Source organism: Bacillus rossius, assembly GCF_032445375.1.
Source record: "Bacillus rossius redtenbacheri isolate Brsri chromosome 9 unlocalized genomic scaffold, Brsri_v3 Brsri_v3_scf9_2, whole genome shotgun sequence".
NCBI classification, from domain to species: Eukaryota; Metazoa; Arthropoda; class Insecta; order Phasmatodea; family Bacillidae; genus Bacillus; species Bacillus rossius.
Genome location: NW_026962013.1, coordinates 27,335,685 through 27,361,218, shown reverse-complemented (window position 1 = coordinate 27,361,218; position 25,534 = coordinate 27,335,685). Strand labels below are relative to the sequence as shown.

At 34.2% G+C, this 25,534-nt stretch overlaps 1 protein-coding gene across 3 annotated transcripts in view; it reads right to left on the bottom strand.

Annotated features, from left to right (window-relative positions):
• Nucleotides 1-11,302: 11,302 nt before the first annotated feature.
• The window catches only part of LOC134543327 (zinc finger protein 583-like), a 34,626-nt gene continuing 20,394 nt past the window's right edge, over nucleotides 11,303-25,534 (bottom strand). For 2 of the 3 annotated variants that reach the window (XM_063388275.1, XM_063388276.1), the window contains exons 3-5: nucleotides 23,496-23,729; nucleotides 18,954-19,238; nucleotides 11,303-16,152 (exon numbers count right to left, since the gene is read on the bottom strand). In XM_063388275.1, coding sequence (XP_063244345.1) covers nucleotides 15,985-16,152; nucleotides 18,954-19,238; nucleotides 23,496-23,729 — 687 coding nt within the window. In that variant the 3' untranslated portion in view covers nucleotides 11,303-15,984. The remainder of the gene's footprint in view (nucleotides 16,153-18,953; nucleotides 19,239-23,495; nucleotides 23,730-25,534) is intronic. The other variant, XM_063388278.1, reaches the window with a different exon arrangement.

Genomic DNA, 25,534 nt, shown 5'->3' with positions numbered 1-25,534 from the left:
GTCGTGCGGATTGTGACAATTACTTCAAAGAAATTTATGCAGAGACAGAGAAAATGGCAGAGAAACTTAATGTTGAGCTTCGGAAACCCAGAACTGTTGGGCGACAGGTTCATCGCAGTAACTACCCGGTACCAGTAGAGTCGCAATCTGTAAAGGATTATTACAGAATTTCAGTGTTCATACCACTTCTAGACGGCATATTACAAGATATCAAGACAAGATTTTCTTCTAAAGTCCTTAATATATATTTAGACTCCCAGTTCTACTTCCACAGTTGATAGTGAACACAACCTTAGCTGAAATAAACGATTCAATTCGGTTCCTGGTAAACATGTTTTCTCAATTACTAGAGGGCACCAAAGAAATTCAGCTAATAAAGTTAAAAGGTGAAATTTTTCACTGGCAGCAGACATGGAAAACTGAAAAAGCTCGTGGTGCCGAACTTCCCAAAACAGCTATTGATGCACTAGCTGCTTGTGACAAGGACATATACAACATTATTTATACACTGCTTCATGTTCTTTGCACATTTCCAGTCAGCAATGCCAGCACAGAGAGAACTTTCTCAACGTTACGTCGCACTAAAACGTGGCTCCGAACTACAATGATTGAGAGACGACTTGAGGGTCTCGCTCTTCTCCATATTCATTATGACATACCAGTGGACCCTTTTCACGTGATTCAGCGTTTCTCAAAATCTGGGAAACGCCGTATCTTTCTCTAATTATATATTTTTACTTCATGATGATTCTTAAATTGCAATATGATGCAAAATAATTTATCTCATATGCTTTTATTCAGCAAATATTTCATGTTGTTCTATGTCATGTCATATTTATACAATGAATATTATTACATTAATATAAAATAATACACAATAAACAGTGTATATTACATTAATTGAAGTGTTTTTATTCAAAACCAGCTCAATCTATTATTAAAGATTTACGGGAATTACCAAACATATTTTACAGCCAAAAAACATGGTTTAAATTTTTATTTTATTTTATTTTATTTTATTTTATTGGAAACGAGGAAGGTCTCTAAGAATTTAAAATTGCAGTACTTTCAGATTAGCTAGATTTTGTAATTAGCCAGTTTTGAAGTAATCCAGTTAGATAACCAATTTTTTTCATGAATAATTTGCAATTACTCCCACTTCATTTCCCCATGACTTTGTAAATGCCCCAAGTATTACATTCTACTTGAGATAAATTGTTCCAGTAATAAAAAATTTTGTTTCATAATTTTAATATTTAATTTTTCAAAATTAATTTTTTATTTTTTCCTTCTGGTTGGTATTATTATATGCCTATGATATATTCTATAACAATTATTTTATGCCCAGGATTCCATAAGAAACATGTTGTCAATACCGTTCAATGTTCTTCGGGCACCAGTTCCCCCCCCCAAAACTGATCACTGGATCCGCCCCTGGTTCAATGTGCAACTATAAACTGAAGTGAAGCATCAAAAACCAAAACGAAAAAAAAAAAAAAAAGCTATTACGAATGAAAGTTGACTTCCAGGACCGTTGTTGTTTATTTAGAGATTTATCATGACTTTCATCACCAATCATTCAGTTTCGCAGACACCCTGTAACTGCACAGAATTCAAAGCAAACACAGCCAGGTTTCAAGTAAATAAAGAAATTAATTCCACGACAGTAACGTCTTATTGAAAAGGCAACGTACATGAACCAATGTACATAAGAGTTTATGCCAAACCTCTGTCCCCTCAGGACCACTTAGGGATGTTCTGATGCACCTGTACTGCTGATGCTTGTCAAACACACAGGCAGGTATTCTAACAAAAAAAAAATGTTAGTGAATCTTTTAGTACTCACCAGTGCTATGTAAACATCTAAGCTTGGTAACGAGCAAACTCACGTGTTCTCATGTTGTTCCTGTTGCAAAGACAATTATAATACAAAACTTGGACACAATATTTAAAGGAGAAATCTTTAAAATAATGCAGTATGTGATAAATATACTGATCAATAAAATATTCGCTTTTCAAATCAACACCAAAATTTCTAGACTGAAACCACGCACTTACTTTCTGCACCATCTGCTGCTAGAATTCGCTGCCTGAATCATAAACATTGCTTGCCACCATCACACGCAGATGGCAGCACGAAAAATGGGATTGAATCGATGCTATAGCCCGTCCCACTCTTAGATTGCAGTACACGGCTTATGGCGCACGCTGTTGCCAAATCTCTAACACATTACGAATTTCAGGAGATGCGTGTCTTTGTAATTTGGATAGAACAAGAAGCATTTTAAGAAATCATATCGTAATTTATAATATTTTATACTATTACACATATAAATTTGTAATAATGCCACTTTTATGTAAATTTCAAATAAAAACTACCTATTGTAGACGAAATTTTCTTATAGTTTTCTTTTCTGTTCTAAAAATCCCATATATATACCTATATAATTATATATATATATATATATATATATATCACATTTTCATGGGCCCGATAAATGCCGTATTTTTGGACAAGTCATGTCCAAAATGATAAATAAAATACGGTAATGGAAATTCTCGGTCGAGTAAGTTATGGGAAAAATCCGAACAATTGGTTCGAAATGGGGAAGATTTTTTGAAAAACAGAAAAATCGCAACAACTCCCATAATACGAATAATATCGAATCCGTTTTAACGTATGATAACTCGGATTACCTAATGCCGAAAAATGTTTTCTAAATACATTTTTGAAACGACCAGCCATAACTGCATGGGTTCGAAAAAAATTTTCACCGGACAAAAAAACGTAACTGCCTTAGTAGACACATTATCAAATCGGTTTAAATTGTTTGTAATAATATCATAATTATTTTCCAAAACTTTGTCTAAAACAATGTTTGATAAGATGCTTGGTGAGAAGGATAGAAAAATAATTCAAAATTTTGTACCATGATCGCTATTAAATTCCTTCGTATTTATTTCATACATTTTAAATATTATGTTCAAGAATCGATTATAATATTTTTTGTTGACTAAGGAAGCCATGTATTTGAAATTGCTTGTAGGACAGAACCCCACTTATCTAAACACACGGCCCTGTTTCCTCTTACGACGGCAGCGCGCGCTCTTGTACTGATAAGACACATCTTTAACAGCTATTTCCACGGAAACTGTAGAAGCAATTGAGATGGCGCTGCTTTTAAAAACTAATTCAATTCATTGTGAACATTTTTCTCGCTTTCGTCCCCCATCTATCTTTAATAGAAAAAAAATTTTCCGCGGGTCAACTTTTTGTGTCAGTTTGTGAGAAAATGCATTTCAATATATTAAAAAAATTATTTAAGTGAAACCTGTACAGTTTTTGTCTTAACATTTGTTCGGTGGCGTCCTAAGGCATTAATTTACTAATAAAAAAAATCTGAATGAAATACACAAATAGGTTTTCTTTTTTTGATGTGAAACATATCGGAATACTTCAAAACAGTTCGCAGCGAATAAGTTATGTTTTTTAATTTTTTGGGACACTTAAAATATTGTTAAGTATTCAAAATAAGCATTGCCTGATGCGTATTTTGATTCTATACAATATGAAAAAAAGCTTGGTCCAAAAATTAAAATTTTAAATTTCGTTTGATATTTGGCAACAACGCACGAAGAAACAAGGACAGTGCTAACGGCAATCGGCGTGTGTTAGAGAGAGAGAGAATGCGCCCATTTACTTCCATACTGCAATCTAAGAGTGGGATGCTCTATAGTGCTTGATATGAAAAATGTGTGACTATTCTTGGATGAGACAAACGCTAGAGAAATATTATGTGAAACAGAAGTTAGAGAAGGGTATCCAGTAATTTTTAGGATAAATGATCTCGATGTCATCTTTCATAACTTTAAAGTAATGCCAAATTTTTTTAGGATTAGTTTTAACATTATTGTTTATCTTTTGAGTCTAAAAGATTTTATAACGTATGATGAGGATCTTGACTAGTATTGATTTTAGTATTTCTTTTGTATAGTTTGTGTGTTTAGATTTTAAGATGCTAATTAATTCTTAGGAAAACCAATGAGAATATTTAAAAGGCTTTTTTATATACATATTAATAAAAGTATTAAGTGTATCACATAAACACAATGTTAATTTGTCTAATAAGACATTAACATCAGGTCATATAAAACTCAATCTTGACTCAATTATATAATTTTTTTTAAAGTTCACATTGTAATCTCATCTTGAATTGAAACAAAACGTCTCGCATATGCTTGGTAACTGACATTTTATATATTAATTAAAAATTTTAAGCTATTAATATTAAATGGGAAACATAATTTTATTTGAGTTAAAACCATTGACTGCAAAGTCTACGCCACAAAACAGCAACGCAGTGCAAAGAAGATTTCTTTAAGCCAAAGGAAACAAATGGAATGCAATGCAAAATATTTGTAAAAATCATGACATGAGAACAAAGATTAAAAAATTTATTATTTTATTTACTGCATAAATGTTGAATACGTACATACATAAATACATACATACATACACACATACATTTACTACTCCCTCTGTTCAGTTAAGCCCATTCTACAATGAGTTTGCAAGTCAAAACAGTCATTCACAGTGAAAATTGGTAGTGCATTTAAATATAGTGTCTAAATTACGTTCTTAAATTTATCGGGGGAAGCGTGGAAGGGAGGGGGGATACCAAGCTAGTAAATACTATGGAACAAAAAGAAAGTTATTTATAGGCAGGAAATAATTACTTTGAATGGTATTTGTAAGTACGTACTATAACTATAGTTGTTAATATGAATTTCAAAACATGAATTACATTTATGTAAGCAGTTTTGATTCTTAGCCTCTCTACTCAGTGTTAGTTGGCTAGTAATGATAGTTGTAGGTGAAAGAGTTGGATATCATCCAAGGCATACAACTAGCATTCTAAGACTTTGCAAACTTCCCTAAGAATACTATTACAACCTGTGACTTCTTGTGTGTGTGTCATTGTAGATTGGACTTATAAGAGGGCAAGAGGCACACACATACAAATAATAGATACTAATGCATTTACCTAAAAAAATTATGTGACAACACTGATCTATAAATATACCAGGAATTCACACCAGTGACGAACACCTTATTTGTAACTATAAACACGTTAGAAAACTAATTTGTTGAATTAAAAAAAAAATAGCACCATGAATACTGTTACTTATCTCATCTTCCATAATAGAACTGTTATATTAATGCTGTAATGTGCAAACATGATAATACTAAGGCATAAAAATTATATTACTTATGTTACTGAGTAAGTGTATATACAATTTGAAATTTAAACTTCAATGTCACATGTCTTGGATATGGATACTAAATACAAAAAGTATGGCACTTATTAGGAGAGAGATCACTTATCTAAATAGGTATAGATCAATAAAACCACTGCCTAAGAATACTGCACCTTCACAATAAGCAAATACGTACAATGAATAAGAATAATTAGTTTGATGTGTAACATCTTAGCTCTCAGTACACAGCATTTGTAGGAGTAATATCGTAAATAGAATGGAAGTCGCATGGAACAGAAATGTGCAACCAAGGTGCTGCCATATGTGGTGGATGGCGTGAAAGTTCTCAAAGCCAAATGGAATCTTTATAGTATTAACTATTTAATGAATTTTAATAAGCTGGGCAGTGTCATAAAAAATTCCTTGTTGAACTTCAGTTCCAAAGCCGGAGTTTAGTATTTTTCAAGTCTATTTCGCTTTTATCAGAGCCGTTTCCCTATAGCTTAAAATTTCGCTCTGCAAATTGAATGATTGAACGTAACTGCTCCAGCAACAAATGTGTATGATAGGTATACAGAAATTTAGTTGAAAACACAATTTGCACATATGTTTGTCACTCTCGACATAATTTTAAAGAATTCTATGTTAAATTTTGTGTTAGTGTTTTGTATTATAAGTATTTATGAAACATGAGAACTCATGAATTTGCTCGTTACCGAGGTTAGATGTTACACTTCTCTGGCAAGTACTGAAAGACTCGTTCACATGTTTTTCTTATTTACTGTCTCTCATAATGTACCAGTAGATCTAAATAAACACAAGTGGTAAAGTCAAAGTAAACACCACTGAGCAAATAAATACTATTACTTCAAGAACTATAAAGTACCAGAACAAATTATGTAGCTTTTATAATAGCATATGATCAAATAAATGTTAATGTGACCTTGACTCATGGTGTCCACATAAATTTGTAATAAAATTTCCCTGACTACAACAATCTCTCACTTAGCACGTCTTCAGATTGCACGAATTCATTTAGTGTGATGTTAATTTTACTGCTTCAGTCTTGAATAGCACGTCTGTAAATTTCAGTTAGCACGAAACTGCCACACGCAAAAAAAAAAGTTGGCCATGATGCCACGAAGTCTGTTTCAACACTGTAAACAACAGATGTACCGTGGCATACAGTTAGCCATATGAAGGAGAAAGAGATGCGAGCGCAGGACTAACTATGCTATCAGCTGTTGTACAAACATCAGCAAGTTAAAATGCGGCTATGGAGTGTAAAGGACCCAATGTTTCTGCATACGCCGCCAGCCTGTACCTTTGTCGTCCAGCTACAGACCGGGCTATGATAAACTCAGTCTAGCCAGTGGCAGAGAACTTGCACACACCAACACAAATCAACATCTGCCGGTAACTGCACATGTGCAAGCACCTGCATTTGGAATCATAGTGGAATCATGGCTTCCAAATAAGAGCATAATGCATTGTGTTCAAATATTTGAGACAAAACTAGAAGTATATGGCATGCAGAATGTTACGAAGGCCACACTTAAGTTGGTCACACTTTAGTTTTAAGCAAGTCAACTGTGCACACAATCGTACGAAATATGGACTCTATCAAACATTTATATAAGTCTGATGCTGTTGGTTGTACTAGCGGGAATATATTTTACATTAGATACCTGAACAGAAATGAACAGATGATTCACATGGAAAACAAGATTATTAAATGAATGGTGCAATGAAAAAAAAATCACGGGCCTGACAGGATTGATGTGAACCAAGCAGTGAAACATGAATAAGCACTTTAATTTTTGAAAAATTAAAATGTAAACATCCGAACAGTAAGTAATATCGGTTTCACTGCCAGTAAAAAAATTGTTTCGAAAGTTCGCAGAAAGGTACATGATATGAGTTGAAGGTCACGCCCGAGCGGGCAAGTTAACCAGCCGATTGACTATAACTATCTCCCGTTACGTGGTGTCATAAGCTGAAGGGACTTAAATATTGGGTGCTTTGTATCTTGAAGAGCCAAAGAGACATGGTTTCCTATAAAGACTTGGCTGTGTATAATAAAAAACTACACAATTAACCACTTCATGATTTCAAAACCTGTGATGAACTGAATCCCAAATTTCTTGAATCTGAATAGAATACCTAATCTGAATCCAAAAACATACCTCCAGTATTCACCTAAAATCCAAATCTAGGAGGCGAGAGTCAAAAATAAAATAATGGTCACAAAATTAAAAATATGAATTACGGTGTTGAAACATTCAACACTTTAAGGGTTCCTTTTAATAAATAAGTTCTCGGAATCAATACATATTGCAATTTTATTTATATAATTAAATTTCAAATGTACAATATCTTGGTGAACACTAGTAGGATAGACCTAATAAACAAAAGACTTGTCAGTGTAAAATTTTTGAATTTACTGAATTTCTTACAGTACTTTTCTTAGTCTCTTTTACCTCAAAAAATAAATCCCTCAAATACTAGAGATTCGAGGGTTCAATGATTTGACTAGGCCCATCCCTAATAATTACATGTGCAGCATATAAAAAATTTCTATACAGGTCAAAAAGGTTCCCGGAAGTTCTAAACAAACTTTTCCAGAGCAGTGTAGCTGGTGGCAAATACAAACACTGACCTGTAAAAATAAATCAATGTAGTCCTTGTCAAATACACACGCGCTAGTGTCGAAATTTCCCTTCCTCTAATATTGTTCTTTGAATATTTTTCCTCGACTAATGAATATTTAGAATACTGAGGTTTTTATGGTATTTGAGGATTTGAAGATTTGATGCCCCATTCTAATTCAAAACATTTCTACCTAGAATAAGTGTTGCTGAGCAACCAGCTCATTGGTCCAACCAAGTAGCAATTTCACAGTCTATGACGGAAACCGGCAAGAGAATGAAGCAGGACATTGCTATGAACACAGCCCTGCAACGAATCTAGTCATTTCAGGGTTCCAGTACCTATGACTGCCGTCAATTTGGTGAGTTTAATAATACGACCCATCAACAACAGTTAAGAACTTTTGCAAAGGCTTACTAGGAAAAAAATTGGTTGTCTGTAAAGTCGGTTTACGGACAATAGTTTAACGTGACGCCATAACAAAATATTAATGAAATGATTGATCCAGAAGAAAATGAAATATCCAATTAGGCCTGAGACTGAGCCGTAATAGGTTTTTGCAACCAAACCATTTAGGCATTAAAAATATGTTATTCTTTGAGGAAGTAATTTTTCTATCTTTTGTATAATAAAATCTACCTCTGCATACTTTAATGTATAAAATTGAATCATTTTTATTGAATTATCACTATTTTGTATGGATACAAAGAAGGAGTGAAATGAAATCTACAATTTAATTGATAAATTTACTTTTATTTGCACTCATTAATTCAAATAGGTTTATAACTTTTGTAGTGTCGCGCGCGCCGTATTTATTTTTACAAGTACAAAAATGGGAGGCATCGCGGCGGCGGGGTTTCAATCCGTCAACCTTTGGATTGGCAGTCAGCGATGCTAACAACACAGCCACGAGACCATATTGGAAACAATATTTTCAGCTGTTGTATATATGCTTATAAAAATTTTGTTTTGTGTTGTGGAAGTTTTAAAAACGTATGTAGTCCGCCATGTTTATTTTTTATAGTGGTAGGCGGGAAATTTAAAATATATTGTCGGCTGCTAGTCGGCCGCCATGTTTATACTAACTTCAAGATCGTAGAGAATGTATTACGCTTTTTCACAATTACACATTTAACGACAAAGTTTGTTCGTCATGAAATTAAAAGTAGAATTTAATAAAAAAAAAATTGGTTGTCTGTAAAGTCGGTTTACGGACGATAGTTAAACGTGACGTCATAACAAAATATTCATGAAATGATTGCATACTTTTTTGAATAAAATTGAATAATTTTTATTGAATTATCACTATTTTGTATGGATACAAAGGAGTGAAATGAAATCTACAATTTAATTGATAAATTTACTTTTATTTGCATTCATTAATTCAAATATGTTTATTACTTTAACAAAGAGATTATTTTAACTATAACTTGTATACATGTTTGCTATTTAACTTCAAGATCGTCGAGAATATTTTACGCTTTTTCGCAATTACAGATTTAACGACGAGGTTTGTTCATCGTGAAATTAAATGTAGAATTTAATAAAATAAGTATTAGTAAGTTTAAGAAAGAATTTCGGCTTTAATCTCCAACCCAGACTCTCGTGGTGCGCTGGGGCCCGAGATTAAAATTCGTCGAGAATATTTTACGTTTTTATGTCTTCCAGTGCTCAAAATGATATGCAATTGTGGCCCCGGGCACGAAATTTTATTTATAATTCATTAATAATAACGCCCCTCGAGATAAACAAAGGAAAATACGTATTCACGAGTGCCTGGTTGCCGCGGAAGACAATGAGCGTTAAAGGACACATTGTAGTGGGACAATGTGCGTTACGGGACACTTTTTCGTGCATGCAGCCGGCGTTCATCGACTTATTAGACGTTGTCACGTCAAAATGTAACAGCTTATGATTGATTTAGTCCAATTTTGCTGTAAGTTTTGTAGCACAACATACATAGACAATTAAAAAATAGAGCAGAAATACATATGCAGGTTCCAGAACAGAAAATGTGATGACTTCCTAGGTCTAGGAAACAAGCTGAATGGCCAACTTATTACTTCACAGTAACTTGTAACAGTTGCAATGAACTACTTTGAACTTAAAGGACTTTGTTAAAAAAAAAACCTAAAGACACATGAAAAAATTAAATACTTCATGTAAGGTCTTGTGTGGACCTAGTGGTTCGTTTGTGAAGCCCCATCCGGTAGGTCCCTGCACGCCATCGGCTGGCGACGCAAAACTGTGGCGTCGGCGAAGTGGCGGGGAAGGTGGGTCCTTGTGGAGAGAGTGTGGAGGAGAGAGCCGAGAGAAGAGGACGCACGGTGGACCCACGGTGGCACGACACACACGATGCTCACTGTATAGTAGTGAAGTGAATAAAGGGATTGGAAACGCACCGTGCATCTGTGATTTCATTCGTTTTGGTAGCTCCCGATAACTAGCACACCCCCCTCCCTTTTCCCAGTGAAGTTGGGGGCGGGCGGAAAACCAGGGGCGGTAGCATTGTGTTGAGGCACAGTGACCAGGACCCGACAATGGCATGGAAAATCAGCCGTAACATTTACAACTTTTTTTTTTAAACAGTAGAATATTAATTAATAAAAATCTCTCATAATCTTCAAGAGTATTAAACATTATTAATACATGACAAGTCAAATATCTAATTGTGAATAAAATACTATATTTAACACATAAAATCACTCACAAATTTCACAAGCATTATCACCAAGATAACATAATATTCATTGCGTTACAAAATTAATGCACAGCACAACATTTTTTTACCTATACTGATCACTGTATAGAACACCATTAAAATACCAACAAAGATATGACTAGAATAAACAAATTATTGCACTGCATAAAATTGCAAGCTATAGCTAACTAGCCCATAAACAAATCTACGTCTAACATAGGCTTCTGCGAATCCTGTTTTTTTAATACTTTAATGTCAAATATTTTTTAAATAAAAAATAGTTTTTAATTATATATATATATATTTTTACATACAATAGAGAGGTGTAAAATGCAAGAAAAAAGAACCTGGCTATGCACGTTCTTAAACCAGTAACTTTGTTTTTTTTTTTTTTTTTTTAAGGTTTGAAATTTTTTTGTTGATTCAACTGAATATATACATAAAATTACGGTATTTTTTAATCATAATTCCAAAATGTTTTTACCAATAAAATGCAAGTATGAAAAATGTTGCAAAAAAATTTAAATTAATAAATATTTAAATTTTTTGACTTCACACAAATTAAGACTTTTTATTTACTTTTTTTGTAAATACGTCCTAATTGCTGTATCTATAAATAACAAAAACATACATATATATTTGATATTTCAAATTGAATATCTTATTCAGGAATATCGAATAATTTATTCAATACTCGCAGACACCTACGTCTATTTAATTCAATAGAGGACAATAAAAATTACTTACATTTAACTTTACAAATCATTCTTGTGGAGAAGAATATGCTCCCTTTGGCATGAGATACCTTATTTAATATACAAATCAAGTTACATAAAGACAGTATAACATGCAACTGTAAAAAAGTTTCTTTTTAATTAGTAATGACTTCAAACTTTTTCTCATATACCTTCAATTGCTAAGTATATACGACCATGAACATAAATCATATATCTACATGTTGAAAGGACAGTTTTACAATAAATTACTAGCTTCCCAAAACATTCAAAAAATATTCATGGAATAGGAAATTTGGGTTATGATTTTGAAATACACAGGAAGAGCCATGATTATTTCACGGATAACAAAGTAGCCTTGAAGCACATTATCTGTTTCATGTTGATGATTGGATTGCAGTGAACCTTGTAACGTTGCAAGAACCCTGCCCTCATAGCTAAATATTTTTCTTTTAAACTATTTTCATGAATGTAAATATTTCTTAAAAAGTCTTTCTAATAATATTTTACTGTTTGTTATATATTTTAGGGTTGATATTTTTCACTTGCTATGTTTTTTAAGAAGGTATTTTGTATTTTATTAGACATTTTTAATCATTCCTATTTTTTATGTAATTATTCACAAATGAGCCATTGTACTAGATTTTTGCCTGTTTAGGCCTACTTTTTCAGGTTTTTCTAAATAAGTTGAATTTTGTCAAGTAATTGGTATGTGGATTGCTGTTCTTAATTTAAATTAACGTGTTGCATAATTCTAGAACAAGGGACTGTGTCTGGGCTGGGATGATGTGTAGAAAGAGAGAGGCATAAGAGGCCTGTAAGTGTGTGTGAGAGAGAAACAGTGCTTCCCCGCCAACAGAGATAAAAGCTGGGATTCCACACTAGTCGTGAGAAATGTGTGATAACTGCTGTCTCACGGTGTGGGAGAGAGAATGAGAATGGGAGTCCCAGATTTTGATGTGAAATTGAAAAGAGACAGATCAAGGGAAGCCCCGAGTTATGTGTGTACAGGGTTTTTTCATGTATTGTAATTTGTTCTGTGATTGGCTTGTATCTGTAAGTGTGAATAAAGTGTGTGTGTGTGATTGGTCGGTGAGGTCATGTGACTTATCCTCCCTGCGTGGAGGAGACTGTGACAAGATTTCACCAGTCGTCTGCCGATTGCTGCACCAGTAGGTCGCGTTAGGTGGCTTCTCGCCAAATTATGAAGTAATTTGCTAATAGATCATTTAACGTTGGTGGTCAGAGCCATGCAGAGTATTAAGGTAGTCTAATTTGTTTTTATATTTCTTTCGGACATTATTTAGAAATTGCGGCCACCTTCGTCGGCGTTTGGCTCGTAGCGAAATTCGTTTTCGCTGGGTGCGGTCATGTTTAAGGCCGCACTAATTTCGTGTACTTGCAGTAAAAGATTACTGAAGGACGCTATTTTTTCGTTAATTCTCATCACGCAAACTGTGAGCATTTTTCGACGGGCAGATGTATGTGTTGAACGAGTGAGAAAAACTTTGAAAATGATTGGATTCGTCTATGCATTCTAATTTGAAAGAATAAAACAAAAACTACAATCAACGCTTTAAATCTTTTTATTTTTGTATGTAACGAACCGTTATAACCTAACACACCCTAGATGACTAAAGCATGTTATAAACCAGAAAAAGTGGTAACCCAATCATCTGTAACCAGCCAAAGGGTGTGCCTTTGTTACTGACCAATGAGCAGTCTAAAAAGTCCTGATTAAACATGGGCCATTTGAGTCAATCGTGGACTGAAATGAATTCGTGAAATAATTCGGGCTCTACCCACAGGTACTTTTAAAATATAAAAGTTCAGGTCATTTAGTACATCAGATCAACTTGATAATAAAAGCTGTATGTTTACGAAAAGCATTTAAATTCATAAAATGTAAGTAAAGAAACCTGCGATAAATTTTAACAAGGTTCAAGGAACCACTAAAAATTTAAGTACCGCTTGCATATATCACACGTCTGTTCTGGTAAATACAGCATTAGCAATTACGGAGGTTTCTCTGGTTATTAAAAAAAAAGTGAAAGCTATAATTAACACCAATGGAACACAGTAATTGATTCTTCAATGTCATGGAAATTAATGCCAGATAAACGATAGAGAATCTTAGTTGTTATAAGTCTATGCAAGCATCTAAATCAAATTCATTGATGTAATAAAAGATGTAAAAACATAAGTGCAACTATTGCAAGATTTTAAATGGAACTATATACACAATTAGATACATACGCAAATCAACTAAAGCACTCTTTTGAGGCAAAGAAAACACAATAGCATTTTGTTTGCAATTGTGCTCTGGAAAGAAATGGACACAATTTCCCCTACCTTCTGATCTGTGTCTCACTCTGCTACCTGAGCAGTGGGCCCATGCGTCTCAAGTTCTGAAGGAATCGTATGGAACTTGCAAAGTGGCAGGCATAGATGAATTCAGGAAGGTCTCACATATGCTATGCTGGCTGGTAGAACGAACTCAATCCAGGAATACTAATATATTTCTATCTCCCTACCACTTTTACTTTTGGACCGGTAAAAAAGAAGCATTAGGACAGTGCTTGAAAGCATTTGGCTCCAGATAGTCACAAAAAAAAAAGAATCAACTACAGTACACTCCCGATTATCCGCTAAATTAAGTAGCAGGGCTACCACGGATAGTGAAAATCGTGGATAATCTGCAAAAAAAAAACGAAAATGGGAAACAAAAAAGAAAACATTAATTTCAACTTAAAAATCTAAAAATTTATGTATAGTAGAAGTTACAATTAACAGTAAATATTTTCAATGATGCTAAAATTTTAGTATTTTACTGAATAATTAACATACAATACATCTCAGTAATGTAAACATAAAAGTGCTCGGTACTTACTTCGTAATAAAGATACAGTTCAAATTTGCTCACTTGTAATAAAATACAGATTTACATCCGCACCACGGATTATCCGCCCGCGGATAATAGGGAGTTTACTGTACACTATAAGATACCTACATGCCTCTTGTGATATTTTGAGCTCATTAAATGAAATCTATCTTAATAACTGATTACCTTGGGTGTCAAAAACAATGACCCCGAAAAAATTAAATTACAGTTTCATATGTTTGATTTTAAGATGTGTACATTATCTATAGTTTCTATTTTCTGAAGTAAAGTTTAGGGTATAAACATTCTTGTACAAATATAAACATAAAACCTTCATAAAAAATTTGTTCTCTTTGACTTCCTAAAAACATTTTACAAGAATGTTGGTAATCATTTTTTCAATTATTGATACACAGCATTTTCCTTTCTCTAAACTTTTTTAGTTATGAGATATATATATTACTCAGTTTATTTTTAAGTTTTGAAACTGTGGTGTGGCTTACAATATTGATGACATCCTGCATTTGCAGGCTAACTCATTAATGCTTGAAATAAACATAAACAGTGCAAACTATTCAGTACAAAGCTAATTCAGAATGTGGCACAAGAAATGGAGGTGGTTGGTTAACTGAAATAAGACGAAAAATTTGAGATAATCACCAACACACCATTGAACAAACGAAGCTCCCGTCCATTTCAGAAAGACACAAGGTACTCATTTGAAAAGAAAAAGAAAAAGAAAAAGAAAAAGAAAAAAAGAAAAAAAGGAGGCAAATACAGAGTAAACCCTTACATGATATTGCCTGTGGCGAAAAACAACTGGATAGCCCGGTGGGGGTTAGCAAACTATCTGAAAGAACTGATACACCAGTACTCTTCACTGATCACAAATGAATGTTACTTACCAGTACGAATATTAAAGTGCATTTTATATTTAAAGGTAATTTTTTTCTTAGAGAAACTAAGAATCAATTGCATCTTAGAGTCAATTAAATAATATTGTAGCTTCAAGCTAGCAGTGTACCCAGTGGCAGTTCTATGAAAGAGGTGATTGATCGCCTCTCCCAATAGCAGCAAAAAAAAAAAAATACATTGTGCAAGCTACACTTGACCTTTGAAGTCCTTCGTGTATGATTTAACAGCACATAAAATGGATAGTTTCTCAAAATTGCCCACAATCTGGGGAAGAAAAAAAAACTGCACCTTGAAGTAAAGCTGCTTGATTTGTGCAGTTTTGAAGTAACAATGCCAATAAATTACAGCATGAATTGAAGTAGCGTGGTCATAGATTTGAAGTAGCGCCCTTTTCCAAACTGCATGAATTTTATTTCCATGAACTCACAAATGCAATGGCACGTGTATAATTAAACATAATTCAACAAATTAATAATATGATGAATAAGCAATGGATAGTTTACTCTTTCCTTAATTCCATGATAGAGGGCAGGTCAATTCTATTTTTCTTCTGCAAAAGTTTGCGATGTAATAAACTACACAGATAACACCTGCTTCATTAATGAAAATAAAACTGTAATGGCTTGGACCCCACACTTTCTTCATTGAGGCAATGATTTGTACGAATTAGACTACTGTCACCAGTTGACTGACAATGATGACTTAATTTAAAATGTGCTCACCAATCTTTAATTTTTTTTATTAGAAAAATACAAACAATGTGGCGGGGTTTGGTATGTACTCAGTTTGAATTGTACATTACTAACCAGGCTTACCCCTTTCGGACGAAACAAGCACAAGTTTTATCAACCAATAATGGTCTGAATTGTGCATTCTCCAAGCTGACGGACAGAGTCCAGAAGATTGTCTTCCAGGCAAGGTTCATCCTCACACACTGGGTCGTCTCGTTCAACACAATTCTCTGCAGGAGACTTTTCTTTAAGTACCATGGTCTCATTGGTGTCCGACACGTACTGCAACAGAAGAAGTAGTTCAACATTATCATCGAGGGTGATGGTTATAAAACAAACGAATCTCAATCAGGTTTGAAAAATTTTGAATAGCCAATAACTGAAAATGTTGAAGCACCAAAAGGCATGGTGGAAATAAAATATACTGCATTCAATGAAAGGTCATGTGACTGCAGTGCAATGGTTACCATGCCATGGTAAAGAGTTGATAGCATAGGTACGAAGCTGGACCAAAGTCAGTAGGCAGTACCAACCCTACAGACCTGGAAACACAGTGTGATTTGGTTCGGAAAAGAGTCCTACAGCTGTGGTACATTCTCCTGAGACAAGACAACAAACAGCAGTTGTAGCAGGACTTCAATGTCATGCAGACTGGCACTGCATAAGAGTTGACAACAAAGCTGATTACATAAAGGTTCCATTGGAGACCTACTGGGAGACCTAGCACATCAACGAGACATCGGCAGTTCATAAACCCACTTGCCACATATGGACCAGCACTGTCTTGTTGGAAGATTGTACAACAGCCATGCCTCGTGAGGGCTAGCTCATTATCATATTCCTTCACTTTTTCACATTTAACAAAAATAATTCCCAGACTTTGCATAACATAAAAAATTTTAAGTTCTAAAATTTATGGCTAAAGGAATTGGTTTATTTTCGTCACTCACAACATTAGGCTTAACAGAACTATAATATCTGAAAGTATGGCGAAAGGCTATTCATTTAATTAAACGTGAGCAAACTATAACTTGAAGCACAGTGGTTGAGTGAACAGATCACTTGCCCTTCCTCCAACCTCACAAAGATGACTCGGGTTCGATTCCTGGTGGAGTCAAACCCGATGTTCACAAATCCGAACATAGCAGATGGGTTTTCTTGTGGCACTCCCCCCCACCCCCCTTCTCGACAAAAAACACTCACTTAAATCATCTTACCATCCCTCATCTCTATGACCATAACGTTGACCAGAAGTTAAGGGGATTTTATGGTTTTACTTTTAGTCTAATTTAATTTTTAAAAGAAGAGGTTTTAGTGTTATTGTTTTTATTTTTATAAAAGTTGTTTTGAAGTAAAATTGACATGCTGCATTTTTATGATTAAAATTTATAATGAATTGGTTTAAAACAGATACATTCATGACAATAAAAAAAGATTAGCAAGCATTTGTGATTTAAAAGTGATTCAATAAGAGATGCACAATAAAACAAATTAAATTAATTATTCTGATCCATGTACTTTGGTGGAGTTTTGTGTCTGGAAATAACGATATTCCTTAAATTTCCAACATTAAAAGATTACTTTTTTTTATGATTTGAATTAAGATTTGGTTACATGATGCTTAACTCCATGATATAACTTGCATTTCGTGCTATATTGTGTATTAACCTGCATTTGGGTGTTATTTTGGTTTTATTGGAATTCTCTATACATGCTTGTTTATAATTTTATGCTTTAACAAAGCCATAGTTTGAAAAATCAAACAATACAAAATTATTATGGCCTAAAAACTATTGAAACCATATGGCGTCTTTCAATTCTTATTCAAGGTTCCCACAATCTTCCTTCTGCCAATTTCTCTGTCACATCCAACATTCCCCTCCCTTCCTCCTCCTCAAATATCCTCAGTCAATTTGCCACGATAACAGATGTATACATATATTAAAATACACAGTTTGCACCATTATTTTTTTATGCAACCAACACTACTAGTCTGAAAAATGCAAAACTGTTATCTTAATCCCTTACGTTTAAATATTGTAAGTGTTATGGATTATTAATAGCTTACGAATTTACGATTAAAATACTTATCAAGTTTAAGACGTTAATATATTGCATTGTATTTGAAATTGTTGATAGCTACTGATTTGCAACCAAGGGATTGTTGATTTCCCTGTTTTTGACATGACGTCTAATAAATTCATGAACGCCGGCTGCATGCACGAAAAAGTGTCCCATTACGCACATTGTCCCATTACGCTGTGTCCCGTTACGCTCATTGTATGCTTGCGGCGCATCTATCTCTCTTCCACTCGATTGGAACAACCATAGATTTGACTTTTTTGAGGCACATTAAACTTGAAACACTCCCATTCGTGTCCTACTTTTCCTATCATGTCCCATCCTTAACAGAATAACACAGATTGGAAGAAGTTAAATAGCAAACATGTATAAACGTTATTGTTAAAATAATCTGTTTGTTAAAGTAATAGGCATATTTTAATTAACGAGTGCAAATAAAAGTAAATTTATCAATTATTAAATTGTAGATTTCATTTCACTCCTTCTTCGTATCCATACAAAATAGTGATAATCCAATATAAAATGATTAAATTTCATTCATGAAAGTATGCAATCATTTCATCAACGTTTTGTCATGACGTCGTCACGTTAAACCATCGTCCGTAAACCAACTTTACAGACAACCAATTTTTTTTTTCTAGTTTTTTTAAAACAATTTTTCAAAATTCCCCCGAGATGTCCCTGTTTTCCCCAGATGTTCCCTGTCTGCGGGAACTCTGCTACCTCTCCCTCTTTGAGCCTTAGTCCACTGCTCCACGCGACCGTGTACCTTGTGGTACCCCCAATAAAAATGATTCAATTTTATTCATAAAAGTATGCAATCATTTCATCAACGTTTTGTCATGACGTCGCCACGTTAAACCATCGTCCATAAACCGACTTTACAGACAACCAATTTTTTTTTTCGTAGTTTTTTTTTCAAAACAATTTTTCCAAAATTCTCCCTGAGATGTCCCCGTTTTCCCCCGCGGACGTTCCCCGTCCGCGGGAGCCCAGCGTACCTTGTGGTAGCCCCGGGGCTTGCGGCCCCGGCGCGACGGGCCGGCCCAGGGGCGGCCGCCGGGGAACAGGTGCTGGCGGCGGTAGTGGTGCTTCAGCTTGTCCTGGCGCGAGAAGCGGTGGCTGCACAGCGGGCAGGGGAACGGCCGCTCGCCCGTGTGCATGCGCTCGTGGCGCTGCAGGTGCGAGCTGCGCGAGAACGAGTGCTGGCACACCTGGCACTGGTGCACCTTCTTGCGCGCGTGGCAGGCCCGGTGCGCGGCCAGCTCCGCCCCGCTGCCGAACGTCTGCGCGCCGCAAGCACAGGGAAACTGATGGTAATACATACTTTTATTTTTTGTTTAAGTTTATTAAACGAAATATTTTTCTGTTCGCCCAGGAAGCACACACACATGTGATACTTGAATGCAAAATAAATAAATCATGGCGCAATTTAATTTTCAATATCATTGTACCGTGAAAGTTCTACTGAAACGAAAACCTGCAGTAACAATAAATTCTGGGGAAAAAAAAAAACTAAAAATTCAAGCAGCGCATTAATGTGTTAACAGTCAGAATCCATTACAATATTACTTGCCGGTAGTTATGCGTAACAGCTAAACTTGGTAATGAGCAAAATTCACGTATTCTTATGTTGCAAATGCACTTAAAATACAAAACTGACACAAAATTCTTTAACGTATAATTCTTTAAATTAATGCTGAGCATGATCAATATACGCAAAAGATATTTTCAACTACATTTCTGGACACGAATCACACGTAGTGCCGGAGCAGCTAGGTCGACTGGCAAATCATTTGATCAACAAACCAAAATTTTAAACTATATAATAAAACAGCTCTGATAAAAGAAAAAAAAAAAAAAGAAAAAAAAAGCTTGAAAAAATACTAAACCCTGACTTTGGGCCTGATTTTCGACAAGGAATTTTATTAAAATACTGTCCATCTTGTTAAAATTCATTAAAGATTCATTAAATACTATAAAAGTTTTGAACTTTGATGCATGGACATGAAGCACCCGTTTCCACACCCACTGCTACAATTTGTCACTGAACCAGCTATGTTGACTATCGAATCATTCAATTATGAGACCAAAATTTTTGACTATGTAACTAAACTGCTTTGATAATTGCGAAATAAAACTTAAAGAAATACTAAACCTTGGCTTTGGACCTGATTTTGGACAAAGAATTTTATTAAAATACTGCATATTTTAATAAAATCTACTAAACAGCTATACTATAAAGTTTCTCTTTTCGAACTTTAGTTTGCCCTATCGGCCACAGATGGCAGCACCGTGGTTGTTACACATTTCCGTTTCTTGACTTCAGTCGCATTCACGAAGTCACTTCTACCAAATGCATATACTGAGAGCCATGATGTTACAAATCAAAATGAAGGAAAATGGCTTGATTGGTGCCCAATTTGAAAATGTGTAACCCATAGAATTTTGGACCAAGGACTATTCACTGTACATAAAAATTATTTTCTGGTTTCTTTAACACAATAATGTGACAACAGAGTGAGGTGGAATAATGGTAAAACATTGGCTTCATATTCAAGAGAACTCAGATTCAAATCCTGGAACCAGCCATTCTGATTTTTCTTTTCCATGGCTTCTACATGATCACTTCAGACAAATACTGGTAATAGTTAGGATATGCCATGCCATTTTAAACTTGGGATTACTTTTTACCATGACTATTTTAGTTTATCATATATATTCCAGGGTTGTTTCCCTATCATAAAGTTTCATTTGGCAAAGCAAAATGATTGGTTTGTACCCTAATATTTTCCAAAGTAATGATATACTGGTTTATTTTCTACACGTGCATTCACCATCTTTTAGAGGTTTTTGAGACTTCTGCACAGACGCAGTACCGTTATCTTGAATTTACATCTTATTAGTTATACAAGGTTTAATCCTGTGGCACAAACAAAGTACGTATTACCAGTAGGGTACCCTTGGACAAGGGTACCTCAAAGTACAGTGAAAGGTAATCCGGTACTACGAGGTTCGGCACATTCTCCAATCCAGGTACTATCAAGCCGGTGCATTCCAGCTGTTTTCCTTGCGCGCCTGGTCTCATTCTTGCGCTGCCGGCATTTTTAGTTGAACCAGAGTTTTTCGTTACAGTTGGTTTTCATTTTAAAACAGTGTTTCCCTATTTCCTAGTGGTTTATATTTCACTTTTGGTATTCCAGTTAAAACTATATTATTTTTGATAATCTAATTTTTGTGTTCCCAAACTGTCAGATTTCTGATATTTCACTGATATTACCACCACACTACTGGCTAGTTTAAAATATAGTCAAACTCATGAAAGCACATCTAATCTACAAATTACAGTAGAGCCCTGTTATAATGTTCCTGCATATAATGTTTTCCTGCTTATAATGTCATATTTTTAAAGTCCCAATATTTCCCCCATAAGGACAATGTATTTATTTCCTGCATATAACGTTCATAAATAGTGTAATTTCCTGCTTATAATGTTTGCTTTCTAACATTCAATAAATGGGGAAAAAATGTTTTAAAACCAAATTATTCCAACACTTACGATAAAAAGTTTCCTTTATGTATGTTTATGTTTACAATCACTGCCATACAATACATGAAGTTTGTTAAAATACAATTTTATCCAATATACTGAAGGTACACAATGTTCATAGTTACGTGTCAGTTGGCACCCTTAGTCAACTCTTATCTTCCTTGCCATTCCAGTGGGTATTCAGATGCACGTACACAGTCCTACGATATTTAAGTTGCCAACCATTGAGCGAGGGCATAACTAAAAGTGTTTTCTATTGCTTACAAATAATTTTTTTTTCCATCCATATGTAGGAATCTCAAAATTAAACATTTTCAGGTGGCGAAAGAGTAGACGTTCTCACTCTTAATGTTGTCATCATGAATCGTGAGACAATTTTACCAAAAATGTGGCAGTGTATCTTTAAAGAAAAACATAATTTAACCAGGGAACAAGACAAAGTTGAAAAATTGTTGGCTTGTTTCAGAAAATTCATGTTTCAAGTATACTATCTTTGGTTTTAACATTAAAGTTGTTTACATAGCTTGGTGAGACCATTGGTACAAAGCTCGAACATTTTTAAGTGCTAAATTGAGATTTCCTGCTTATAATGTTTTTTTCTTGTCTCCCTTGAAAAACATTATAACAGGGTTCTACTGTACTTATTTTATTTGGTATAAGACAGGCAGGGGCGCAACAACAGGGGGGGGCAAGGGTATTTTGCCCCCCCCTCTGAAACCTTGAAGCGGGGGCAAACAGGGGCAAAGAAAGTGCTGAGTAATCAATTTTTAGATAATAAAACTGCTTAAATAGCACCATTTTCCACCTTGAAATACAAATTTTCCCGGGGGAGGACCCCCGGACCCCTCTTCAATAGGAGGGATCGATGATTCTTTATAAAAAGGTATATTGCCCCCTCCTTTGGAAATTTTGTTGTTGCGCCCCTGAAGACAGGAGAATAATAACACTTAAAGTGAACATTTAAAACTAGTGATGGACCAAAATCGAATTTTCTCAAATCAAAATCAAAATAGGTCTCTATCGTCAAAAATAAAATATTATACAAGAAGTAAAAAAGTTAACTATGGTGTTGAAACATTCAACCCTTTAAATGTTTGTTTTAAGAACTAAGTTTCTAGAATCAATATATATTGCATTTTTATTTATATAATTACATGCTGGATTTCAATATTTTGGAGAATGGTAACACGATAGATATGAATAAAAAATTACCTAATAAACTTCAGAGGTTATTTTTGATTATTTTAATTTACTTTATTTTCTCTAATATTTTTGTTCAAATATTGAATTCTTCTAAAAATAAGTAGTTGATGGTATTTGAGGATTTGTTGGCCCATCCCTAGTTAAAATATAAGCTGTAAATAATAGCCTACTTATACCTTACTGGAAACTTCTAAGCACAGCAAACCTTTGAACTATCTACATATACGTAGTTAATTATATAAAAAAATATTTTCCCAAGCACTAAATTGACGGGCGGTTACTAGTGCTATTAGTGAACTTGCACATAGCGTTTAGCAATATGGTGGCATAATTTTTACCAACTAAGAAAATGAATAGAACTTTGTTCTTACCAGAATACACCAACAATTTCTTATTAACAGGCTTATTAACTTAACAGCCAACATGCACAACCACCTTCCAAATGACTGGAAATACTGTCACTTTAGAATTTATACCATCTACATCCTTTCCCTTAAAATAAATTAAGTCCAACCATTACAGCCCAAATAATTACAAATAGGTACCAGAAAACAATTTTTTTTTCATATAACTTTTAAGTATAACTAATAAATATTAGATTTTTTTTAACCCAAGTAATTTTCTTTTAAGCAGATATTTACTTCAAGTGAAAACTTTCACAAAAACCACTTAGGCTGTATTGTATCTTAAGCGAGGATATGGCAATACAGTTGCAATGATGTCTACAATTTACAAACATCAAAGTGCAGTGTGCTACATACAGGAACACTATATGGAAAACAAGATATACCTTAAGGCATTTTTCACATGTGTAAGTGTCCAAATTTGAAATACAAAACAAATCGCTTGCGGCACTTATCCCACAATCTTCCTGGGGCTCTTCTTTCACCTTCACTTTTTTTGAGTTGTGCGTTATTGTGCTCTCGGATCCGAACAAACGTTCCCCGACGTTCACTCGTTTCTTGCCTCTGAACCTAGTCTTGTATGGCTCGGTAGTTGAAGTGCTGGGAGTAGGACCTTTTAACTGGACACAAATGCAGAAACGAAAACTAAAGCATCGCATGTGCAATGAATATACAAATTTAGACATCTAAATCCATTAATTACACAATGTCCATTCCAAGGTGGCAGCAGAGATAATCATTCATGCTTTGCCAACATAAAATTCATCCAGTTTTTATTTAAAAAATTTTAATATGACAGGTTAATTTACCTATACACTTAAATGTTAACATTTAAGCAAAGGATTTTTGCAATACAACCAATTTTAGGTGCATACTAAATTACGTAATTTCCAAGCCGACTACATACAGTTCATGGCTACAAAAGTGAATATATAATTTCAATTTACTTGTGTTTTCATGCACCACCTTTTCAAAGGACCTTTAATTGTTCTGTTTGTAATGTTGATACTGAAGAAACAAACAGCCAATCCTTTCCATGCAAAAACAGGTGGAATGAGTTATGAATAATTATTTATAATAATTAATCATTATTATTGAATAAAATTATGTTATAACATTTAAGGTTGGTAACATTTACTTGGTTATAACACCATTAGTAAACAGTCTCACCAACTTTCCAGTAAAAGAAGGATAAATTTTCTGTATATTTATTTTCACCTTTGAAACATTTCCTGCTTGTAACATCATAACCATATTAGCTATAAATTGTGAAATCATGCCATGTAACACATGTTTTCATACAAGATTTTTAACCAAATACGGCATGTATACTATCCATGCCTAACAAACTGTCATCATAGAGAGAGGTGGTGTAGTGGTAAAACAACGGACTCACATTCCAAAGGACACGGGTTCTAATTCTGATCCTGCCATCCTGATTTCAGTTTTCCATGGTTTCTTCCAAATCACTCCAGGAAAATCCTGGGATGGTTCTATACTATACGCCCTATACCCCTAGCCTGAGTAATCAAATAATTATTTTGGACAAATGCCATTGCCAAAAACAAGGTTTTTATGGTTTTATTTACAGGCCATTTCATTTTTAAAAAATATACCATATTACTGAACAAATATGATGCTTAAATTTTCCATGATACCGTACTAATTTCTCAAAAACAGTGTTTTTTTTAATGACACATGATGCACTTGTATAATATGATGCACTCGTATAACATAATGATTTGTGTTTGAAAAACTTGAATCATCATAATGTAAAAATGAGTATCTACCAAACTAATAACAGTGGCAAGATTAAAAAGAAGTAAACTATTTTCAATTTTTTTTGCATATAATGGGGTACCACCTTCATGCTAAATAAATTACTTTCATAGAAATTACCATAATATTTAAATGATTATGTATTTGTCATTAGTGTTAGAATTTAATTGAAAATGCTGATTAGTTTCATAATTTTTATTGCATTTCAGTGCTTTGTGGTGTATTAACTTTAATTTTGGTTTTGTCTGAGTGTATTGACGTGCTTTTCGGTGTTATCACAGTTTTATCACAATTCACAGTATAATATTGTCCCTGGCCATTGCTGGTTTGCATATGACAGAGGAAAAAAGAATAGGCAAAGAAAAATGAATACCAAAACATACAGAAACAAGCCAAAATCAGCATATGTTAAATGTAAAGACAGCATAGAGAATTCCATGGAAGGAATTAGTCAGGAAAATATCACAGCACAGATTATCTTTGTTATCCAAAATTGTTGTTTGTCTGTATTTACTGTTTTTGTAGCAAATGTCCCAATGTTGTCAGCCCACTGTGTTAATGCAAACAAGAGGTCTTTGATGACATGTGGGGTGTGTAATACTTTAAACAGCAAAAAAATATATATATTTAATGTTTCAGTGATCCA